Consider the following 10,682-nt stretch of genomic DNA (forward strand, 5'->3'; position numbering starts at 1 on the left):
TGTCATGATCGTCCAGCTAAAATTTTGGGGGGCCAACAAAGGTGAGGCAAAGAACCTCACTCCCCCGCTGGTACAAAGACCTCTCCACAGGTGTGGCTGTATACTGGACCGGTAGTCAGTGACGGGTAAGATCCAATTGTAATGGTACCAACCTAACGGGTAAGGACCATATGTACTATTGGACAACCTAAGGCAGGCACGGTCCCTAAGCCACATGCTTTTTGTTTAAACAGAGAGGGGGAGATGTTGAGAGCCACAGTCGAAGGGGCCCCAGCGAACTTCCAGCTGCCGGCTGATGATTGGCTCACAGCGGCCCCAGCAACATCTAGCTGATTGGCTCCTCTGCGGTGATGCTCATTGGGCTGTTTCCCTGCCCTTTCAGACCACGGAGCTGCTCATTGGGGGACTTTTTGGCTCCGCCCACATGACCCAGCCAATCGGCCTCAAGAGCAGGAGGATTGTGGGAGGTGGAGAGAGGCTTGTGTTGGAGAGAGAGGCTTGTGGGAAGCAGGTGGTGGCAGTTGGGGCTCTGAGGGTTTTTTCCTGAGAGGCTGTTTTGTTTGGGGTGTGTGGTTCTAAAAATAAAGTTAGTTTCTTTTGACAAGTGGCTCCTGATTGTGCCCAGCCAGACTGCGGCAGACAACAACACAAATAAATAGATTGGAAAAACAGAAAAATAAAGATGGTAGGCTGTTACGCTCTGGAGGTGAGGTGTCCCCCAAAAGCTCACGTGTGAGACAATGCAAGATGGTTCAGAGAAGAAATGATTGGGTTACGAGAGCCTCAGCTCAGCCAGTGAATTAATCATCTGATGGGATTAATTGAGTGGTAACTGAAGGCTCGTGGGGGTGTGGCTGGAGGAGGTGTGTCCCTGGGGGGAGGCTTTGGGGTATATATTTGTATCTGGCTAGTGGAGTCTCTCTCTTTGCTTTCTGATCTTCATGTGAGCTGTTTCCCTCTGCCACACTCTTCTGCCATAATGTTCAGCCTCATCTTGAGCCCTGAGGAGTGGAATTAGCTGTTTGTGGACTGAGATACTCTGAAACCAGGAACCCTCAAATAAACTTCCTCATCTACAGTTGTTCTGGTCAGGTCCTTTAGTCACAGCAGAGAAAAAGCTGACTAAAACATAGTAAAACCAACCATATCAATAACTACATTAATCAAAAATGGCCTAAATACAATAATTAAAGAACAGAGACTGCCAGATTGAATTGAAAATATGATCTAACTATATGTTGTCCACAAGAAACCCACTTTAAATGTAAGACATAGGTTGATCACAAAAGGATGGAGAAGATCTACGATACAAAAAAACAAAAGAAAGTTGAAAAGCCCAAGTTAATATCTGGCATAGTAGACCTAAAAACAAGGGATAAAGAAGGACAGACATAATAATAAAAGTGTCTTACCAAGAGGACATAATAATACTAAAAGTAGAGGCATCTGATCATGATGTTTCCAAATACATGAAGCCCAAGGTGGTAGAACTGAAAGCAGAAATCTATAAACCTGGAATGATCCTGTCTTGGTAACTACTAGAGTAAGGGGAGGAAATGTTGCTGAGCACACAGACTTGAGTACCCATATCAGTTAATTTGACCTAACTGACATTATAGGATATTTTACCTCAAAACAATAGAACATGCATTCATTTCAAGTGCATAGTAACTAACTATTCATCAAGAAGGACCATCTTGGGCTGGGGATGTGGCTCAAGCAGTAATGCGCTCACCTGGCATGCATGGGGCGCTGGGTTCGATCCTCAGCACCACATTAAAAAAATAAAAATAAAAATGAAGATGTTTGAAGATGTTGTGTCCACCGAAAACTGAAAAATAAATATTAAAAGTTCTCTCTCTCTCTCTCTCTCTCTCTATTCTCTCTCTCTCTCCTAAAAAAAAAAAAGGATCTTCTGAGCTTTTCAACAAAACCTTAACAAAGCAAAAGAAACTTAAGTCACAAAAGCAGATTCTCTGATCGCACCAGAAATAAACTAGAAATTAAAAACTGAAAGGTATCTGGAAAATTTGTCCATATTTGGAAATCAAGCAACAATTTTAAATGGGCCCAGTAGAAAATCACAAGGAAATTTAGAGCAAATATTAGAATTAATTGAAAACAAGCATTCAGATTTAGGAGATGTAGCTGAAAACAGTGATTATCTCAATATATGCAGAGAAGGGCATCTGACAAAATTCATTATTGATTCATGATCACAAAAAACTCTTTAACCTGATAAAGGACATCTGCGAAAACACTCCAGCCAACATCACAGATAATGCTGAGAGAACGGGTGCTTGTCCTTTAAGGTAGGGACTAGGCCAGAAGGATCACCCACCACTCCTTCCCAACATCAGACTGGAGGTCTCGCCAGTGCAGAAGGAAGCACAAGATTCAAAGGGAAGACTGATTGTAAAGGAGGAAATAAGATTGTCTCTATTCACAGACAACTCCATTACCTCATTAAAAATACCAAAAAATCTAAAAAAAAAAAAAGGGGGGGGCAGGGGAGTGATTTTGGAGGCTGATAGAACTGTTCCCTATCTTAGTCAGCTTACACTTGTAATCCCAGTGATTTAGGAGGCTGAGGCAGGAGGATCGTGAGTTCAAAGCCAGCCTCAGCAACTTAGCAAGACCCTGTCTCAAAATAAAACATAAAAAGAGCTGGGGATATGGTTCAGTGGTTAAGTGCTCCAGGGTTCAATCCCAGGTACCAAAAAAAAAAAAAAAAAAAATTCCCTCATAGAACTGCATGCCAAAATGTAGATTTTATGCTGTACAAATTTCAATAAATAAGGAACAGAGAAAGAAACTGAACAACATAGAGTTCGCAGCTGTGAACAGTATTTATAGAGCAGGCGCCATTTGCTGGCTCTTGTGCTGGGACCCAAAGATGATAAGATCAGACAATCCTTTCCTTCAAATTGCTCACAAATTCACTGAAACAAGGAACGAGGATGAAGGTTTAGATTTGCTGGTGAGGGTGACTGCAAATGGGACCCTGTGCTCACAGTATGCTTCCTACGGGAAGTAACGCTAGGACTGTTTTGAAGGATGATAAGGAGGTAGGCAGGGGAGGGGGGCTATAAACATTTCAGGTAGAAGGGCAGCTCCTGGGGAACCTCTAGAGGTGAGACAATCTGGGACCTCTAGGAAACTGTAAGGGCTTTGTGTAGTTGGGGTAAAGGGAACTGGAGGAGTTGGCAGGAAATTGGCCCTGAGGGAGGGGGTTACAGAAAAATCAATCCAAAGGGCTTGGCTTATATCCAAAAGAGAGTGGGAGGGGTTTTAGGCAGGGCAGTGACAGGATTAGATTCATACATTTCCAGGATCTGTAGGATTGAAGAAGCCGCAGGCAGGGGGATCAGGGAGCAAACTAGTCGTGAGATCCACAAAAGAGATGCAGAGGCTGGGGGTGGGGTGGGGTGGTGAATTTAGAAGAAGGACAGATTGGAAAGGTGTTTGGAGATAGAATGGTCAGAACTTGCCTTCTACCCAACTTTGGAGCATTTGGTCTCAGCACCTTCACACTGACCACTTCTGCCTGAATTGATTTTTCCTAGGCTTTTGACATAACAGGTTCCTTTTCCATTCTTTAGGGTAGGTTGCCTTCTCAGAGGGTCTTCCCCCCATTCAGAGGAGACCCTTCCCTGTCACTCTCATTTTGCCCTGTTTATTTCTCTCATAAGAAGGATCTTGCTTATTCACTTACTTGTTTACTGTCCAAAAGCCTGACTCTGGCCAAGTGACCTTGAACAAGTTGTCCATAAGCCTTAGTTTCTTCATCTGTAAAGTAGGAATAATAATACCCACTTCACAGAATTGTCATCAGGGTAAAATGGATTAATACAAGTAAAGTGCCTAGAACCCCATTTTGCCCTGGGGATTGAACTCAAGGGAGCTGCACCACTGAGCTACATGTCTAACCCTTTTAATATTTTATTTTGAGACAGGGTTTCATTAAATTGCCCAGGCTAGCTTCAAATTTGCCATCCTCCTGCCTCAGCCTCTCAAGTTACTAGGATTATAGGCATGCGCCATTGCTCCCAGCTTACCAATTTCTATAAAAATGTTAGTTATTACTATTAATATATCCTAATGGAAGTGACTTTTGTCAGTTTTCTTCAAAATTGTATACCCAGCTTTTTCCTAGCACGGTTCATGGAGCATGAAAAGTATTTCATGAATGATTGCCTAAATGAAGGAACTTTCCCATGGCCGCCAGCAGATGGCGCAAGTATGCAAAGAAAAGTTGGAGCTGGCTCCGCTCCGACTCAGATTCGCCAACAGATGTCGCGGCAGTTTCCAGAAGAGAGGAATTCAGGTTAAGTCAGTGGCAGATGCTGTCCACACAGAACCCTGGACAAATATTCCAGAGGCCGGCCTGAACTCTGTAAGAGTATTAAAAAGCCCAAGTGAAGAGTCTAAGGCTAAAAGATGTTTTGCAAGATCGCATATTCTGAAACTGCATATTTTTTGTTTACTCACTTTGCTTGGTTTTATTTTGTAGTACTGGGGATTGAACCCAGGAGTTCTCTACCACTGAGCTGCATCCTCAGCTTTTTTAAAATTTTGAGACAGGGTCTTGCCAAGTTTCTGAGCTGACCTCAAACTTATGAACCTCCTGCCTCAGCCTCCCAAGTTGCTGGGATTACAAATATGGGCCACTGCACCAGCTTCTTTGCTTACTCACTTTGTAGAACAGTAAGCAGGAACAGCCACCCAGGCATCTTCTACCATTATAACCTCAGTTTAACGAAGGGGAGGCAGTGAGAGTTAAAAGAAATGTAAACCTTCAGAGCAGAGAGGGAGGCCATAGTGCCCAGCATGGTGCCTCTCCCCCTTTTATTTTTGTGGGACAGGGATCAAGGGAGTTCCACAAATCTTCTCTGTGCACAGGATTAGGGAATCTAAAATTGAGCCAACCCAGCCCCTGTCCTGGGGGAAGCTTATGACCTGGAGCAGACAAGGGGCAAGAAAACTAGTCAGTACAAATAAAGGTCTGGGTGGTACAGCAGAGGGGAAAAGGGCAGGACCCTTGTCCAGCCTGAATGCTCCCTGTGCCGGAAAGAGGGTACCATGTGAGTCAGGGCACAGCACAGGGATTGTTACTAAGATTGCATAATCTGGTGTGGCTGGAGAATAGGGTCAAGGAAGGGGGTATGTTGGTCACATAGTGCTCGGAGACTTTCTGGTCTAGCAGTCTAGCACTTTCTCTTTCCCCTTCCAAGTCTTATCAAAAGTCACTGGTGTCCAGGACCACTAGTCTGTGAAGCCCTAGTTTATTCTTGTCCCCACGTAATTTCTCCTAGTTGTCCCTTTCATGTTAAAGTGTGCCCATTTGGTCACTTTACTTAGGGGTCTCCCTGGGCCCCCTCGGCTTCCTGGGATCTGGTTCGTCCACATAAGCCTCGTGCTCAGCAGAGAGGAGAGACTGAGGAGGAATGGGCTGAATTCGTGGGGACCCCAGAGCTTAGGAATCCCAAACAAACCCCTTTCTGCCTTGGGGAAGGTGGACTGCCCCCGGCTGGAGCAGGACTACTGAAGCCTGTGAGAAGCTGCACAGGTGAGTTTGCCCCGCTTCACTGTTACTTTGTTTTCACCTCCTCAGCCCAGCAGGACCCGGCTCTGGCTGCTGGAGGCAGTGACCATAGTGTGGAGATTCTCTGTTAGGAAGTGGGGTGGCCCTGCCAGGCACTCAGAGCAAAGCAGGGACAGCCCCGGAGGCATCCTGGGCTCTGGATCTGCTCCCAACCACTGGGTGACCTCGTTGGGCTCCTGTGCTCTCTGAGCCTCAGTTTCCCCACCATCCGAGGAAGGGCTGGTTTAGGGGGTCGGAGAGAGGCTGGAGGACTCCTGGTAAATGGCCCTGAGGCGCCGCTGAGGGAAGAGGATGGGTCAGTGAGGCAGGGGTGAGGGGTGGAGGAGGGGCCTCGGAAGGAGACCAAGTGCATTACCATAGGAATATTAACTGCCCCCGTCACTTCGCCCTGTCTGGGAAAGGCCAGGCCCATAAATTAGGGCTGAGAGTCTGCCAGGCAGAGACTTAATGAAGAAGGAGATGGACTTCAGTGAGAGCAGCCAGTGCCTCCAGAGGTCACAAGTCCAGCCTCAGCCTGGACAGAAAGAACCTAGAGCCAGAGAGGGGCAGGTCGTCCAAGGTCAGAGTGCTGGGCTGGACCAGAAAGGCAGCAGCCAGCTCCGCATGTTCCCTGGCACCCAGCACACAGCAGGGCCTCACCAGTATTTCTAACTGATGAGGGACCAAGTGACAGGGCAAGGCGGGTGCTGAGCATGCCCTGAAACCCCGGACTGCAGTTAGGCTAGGCCCGCCCTGGCTCCCACTCCAAGGGGTTGTGGAGGTGAAGGGCTTCTCTGAGAGGTGTTTTTGAAAGGCAGTTTCACGCTGCTTACAGGGTCACAGAACCCGGGAAGTCTGCCATGTTCAAGGGCTCAGCTGGTTTCGTGTCTGCCACATTCCCGACATTACATCCACACCTTCCCTCTCTCTCTGCCGCTCTCTACCAACCTGCTCTTTAAGGGGACATCCTAGAAGTGGTTGTTTTCCCTTTGCCATTTGGGCCCTGTGGTCCCCAGGCCTCTGCCCACTTCTCACTTGCAGCAGCCTCCAGAACCAGGGCAGTGCCAACTGGACCCCTGTCTCACCTTTCCCTGCAAGGTCTCTTCCCTTATCCCTCCTCCTTGCCCTTCTGGCCTCCTGTGGGCATGGCTTAGGTCTGGTTCCTCTCTGTGTCTCTGGGGTCCAGCATGAGGCCTGGCCCCAAAACAAATAAGCAGAAGGAAGGAATAACCAAGTAAGAGGTGGGGTCCCTCTCCCCTGCCCACGTCTCACACGTCGCTCCTTCCTGACTTCTCCAAGGGCAGCAGTCCTCTGTGTTTCTTAGTGGAAAATGCAGATCCTTCTCTCTCTCTCTCTCTCTCTCTCTCTCTCTCTCTCTCTCACACACACACACACACACCCTTCAGCCAGGGTTTGTTTTCTTCAGTCCTCCGACTGACAAGATCTTTCTGCCTCCAGACCTTTCCACAAGTTGACCCTTCTGATATTTCTGGTTTGCAAACTCCGACTCATCCTTTAAACCTCAGCTCAAATGTGACTTCTCCTAAGATGATTCTGTAAACTCAACCCTTCTTCTGAGCCCTCATAGTTTCCTGGGATTTCTTTTTCCCTAGACTCGGATCAAATGTGATTTCTTCTAGCTTCCCTAGGACTGGCAGAGTTGTACTTAGTGAAGGCTGAAGGAATGGCTACTTTTGCAGAGGAGACAAGGCTGGAGAGCCCCATTAACAATCCTATAAAGCCAAAGGCAGATTGCAAAGACGGTGGCAGACTAGAGATAACTTGCAATGGGAACCAGGGACGGCACTAAGGTTGAACATCAACTGGTGTATTGTAGGCACTCTATCGATGCTTAGTAGTTCAATAAAACTAAGTTCTTAGTACTTAGTAGCCTGCTATAGTAGTTCTCATATAAAAGCTTCAAAAGTTTTTGCTGACAATAAACCCACAGCTAATAGCATGATCCTTTATTTGCTAGGTTTTATTACAGTCTTGGGCCCCATCACCAGAGGGCACACCTTTGGTAATGAGGTGATCTGTTAGAGACCCAGTTCTCTAACCTGTTACAGACCATCACTATGTTGTCCTAGGGGATGGTCAGGGCATCTTGTGAAGGTCACTGGCTGATAGGAATGCTTCTAGAGGATTTAATACCTTCTTAAGGGAATGTCTGGGAGATGTGGTAGGGAACTTGCTGGGACAAGATGAGGAGACTCATGCATGGTCTCCAACTGTGTGCAGAGCTATCCTGGGTAAGGCATGCTCCCGGCTCCCAGGCAAAACTAGGACTGTCAGAGGGTTTCAGCATATTCCTCTGGTACTGAAAGGGGTGATTCCAGGAGAGGAAGTCTGCTCCTTGAGACAGCTTAGGAGGCTTCCCACATTACCCTGAGGTCCTTTTCGATGTTTAGAAGGCATATATTCTAGAATATATGCCTGGACCCTGACCAGTGGATGAGATTCTAACATGCCAGAATTCTAGACTTCTGCCCCATGGTTCTAGGTTTCTGTGACTTTGAATGCAAAATAACTCAGTCTGATGACCTTGAGGTGGGAGACAAGCCCCTTTCCTGTCTCCTTTCTCCACATATCTCAGGCGGTCATTTTACCTACACCCCACCTCTAGACTGCTGCTTCTCTCAGCCTCTCTTACCCAGCCAGCCAGGAGGGTGCGGCATGACGCAGGAGTATCAGGAAACCCATCCAAGGGGGTGATTCCAAAGCAGCAGACTCCTCTTCTTCACAGCTGGATTTCCTCCTCAAGAGCTTCAGCTGAGGCTAGTGTTGATTAGTCCAAATACACTTTCCTTCATCCTCCAAGTGAGGGGAAATAAAAGAGGAAGAGGATGTAGAGGAAGTGTAGGATCCCAACCTGGCTGTGGATATCCCCATTTCAGAGCAAAAAAAGCAAACTTGTTTGGAGATCAATGTTATCCCAATGGGAGGTCCCACCTTGGGTCTAACCTCAACCCTATATGTACAATCACAGCCCATTTCTTCTTTCACATTCCCAAGGGTCACTGCCCTACTTTAGGGAGGCCCAAAATGCCCTCCCACATGTCACCTCCCACCCCCATCAATGCCCCAAGGTCAGCAGGAATGACACAGCACCACTTACAAGAGCACAGTATCTGAGATTATTGCAGACTTTATAGAAAATTGCCCAAGGGAGGTCCAGATTTCTTGGGTGAGGGGTGGGAGGGCAGGTCTCAAGCCAATATATTAAAGGAGGGGGATTTCCTGTGTGCAGAGGCAGCACAGGCCAGCCATTCTGTCTGACCCAGGGAGTGGGAGTCAGGGAGAGGCAGCCCCCTCCCCACTCACCAATTGTGCTTTGGGATCATGCAGAAGGCAGGGCGCTGAGGCTCTGACCCCGAACAGGAGAGCTGTGTCTGGGACAGGAGGCCAGACCCCCATCCTCTTCAGGAAGGCATTCAGGGTGGGGTGGGTGGTAGCAAAGAGTCCCCAAAGGAGAAAAGCCACAGTGGGTGGGAGGCAGCATGGAGCAGCTCCCTTCCCCTCCCAACTCTGGAGCCTCCACGGCCTAGTGGTCCTGGTTCTTGGGTGCCATCATCCCTTCACTCCTTCCTGCACTTTCCTGCAGGAAGGACCAGAGAGCTCATTCTAGGAGAAAAGGGGGTGGCGTATCCCAGGGTGGATTCCTTGGGCCCTGACCAGTGAATGCCAGGGGTGGGTATAAATGCAAGTGATGGGAATCCAGGGAATAGAGAGCCTAAGATTTAGGTAGGGGATCGAAACAGTCGGGTGGAGGGCTGAGAGGTTAAGATTGGGAGCAAGCTCTGAGTATTGGAGGATCAGAGCCCTGGTGTGAAAGGCTGAGGATGGAATCCACCCTAAGGCCAGAATGGGGGTGTGCTTGTCCCTGGAAAGGGAGAGACAGACTGGAAGCGGAGCCCTAAGTCCGGGCCTAGGATTGGGAGGGAATGGCCAACCCATAGGGACCCAATGATGAAGGTCTCCAAGCTCGACAGAGGGCTTAGAGCTCTAGATTGGGATAAAGGGCTCAAAGTTCACAAAATCCTAATGGAAGTGCGCTGCTTCTGAGACCAGAAGGGAATATGATGGCCCCTGAGCCCTGAGAGGGAGGACAAAGGGCTCTGAGTGGAAGATGGTTCAGTGCAGCCTAGGGTGCAGGGGCCCAAGCAGAGTTTCGGAGTCAGTCTCAGAGCTTTTGGATTGAAGGACAGGGTCTCCAGGAGAGGCCAGAAAGCGGGAGGGACTTTCAGAGCCCGAGGTGGGCGAGTACAGTTTCTGGAATCAGATGGGGTGTCTCTTGGCCTTGGCTGTGGGAACTCTCAGAGGCCAGGGAGAGAGGGTACAGCTTGGAGCTTCTGAGTGGAAGGGATGTCAAGATACAAAGGTCTCCGGCTGGTATGGAGCAGGTCTCAAGAGATCCAAGCTTGCGGGTGTCTCATCTCCAAGGCTTCAGGCGAGGGAGGGGCAGCCTTCAACGCCCAGGCAGTGAAGCTCAGAGGCCTGAGCCAGGTGAAGTGGCGCGGGAGCCCGCAGGGGCAGACGTGGCAGGTGCGCGACGCGGGTCGGCGTCCTGCTCATAGCGGTAGTGGTAGCCCTCCATCTGGTCCCGGCAGGCCTCGCGCAAGTTGCGCATCCAGCGCTGGATGCCGCGGCGGTTTAGGTAGAGCACCATGAGGAAGATGAGGCCGATGAGTGCCAGCACCAGCCCAAAGAAGACGTAAGAGGCTTCCAGCTCCGGGCCAGTGACATCCACCTCTTCGCCACGACCGTTGGCGTCGCCATCTGCGCAGCGTAGTCGCGCCTCGTCCAGGTCCAGCAGAGGCCGGTCCAGCAGCGCCTGTGGGGTGGCGCAGCGCAGGCGGCGCGCGTCGGGTACGCGCTCCGTGGCGTTGCGCAGCCAGGCCAGCAGGGGGCGCGCAGCGCAACCGCAGCGCAGAGGGTTTTCGGCGAGTAGCAGTCGCGGCTCGGGCAGGCCGCCATCGCGCTCGAGCGCACGCAGCTCGTCGGGGCCCAGGCCGGCCAACGCATTGAGATGCGCGTCCAGCTGCTCGAGGCGCGGCAGGCGCAGCGCGGCGGGCGGCAGGCGGCTCAGCGCGTTGCC

General features: G+C 49.6%; 1 protein-coding gene across 1 annotated transcript; it reads right to left on the reverse strand.

Moving 5' to 3' along the window:
* Positions 1-8,716: 8,716 nt before the first annotated feature.
* Tpbgl (trophoblast glycoprotein like) lies at positions 8,717-10,682 on the reverse strand (the record flags this gene model as incomplete). The annotated part of the gene is made up of 1 exon (XM_015503000.2): positions 8,717-10,682. A coding segment is annotated over one exon (609 nt), but the record flags the coding sequence as incomplete, so codon positions are not given.

The sequence above is a fragment of the Marmota marmota genome, unplaced genomic scaffold (genome assembly GCF_001458135.2).
Source record: "Marmota marmota marmota unplaced genomic scaffold, marMar, whole genome shotgun sequence".
NCBI classification, from domain to species: domain Eukaryota; kingdom Metazoa; phylum Chordata; class Mammalia; order Rodentia; family Sciuridae; genus Marmota; species Marmota marmota.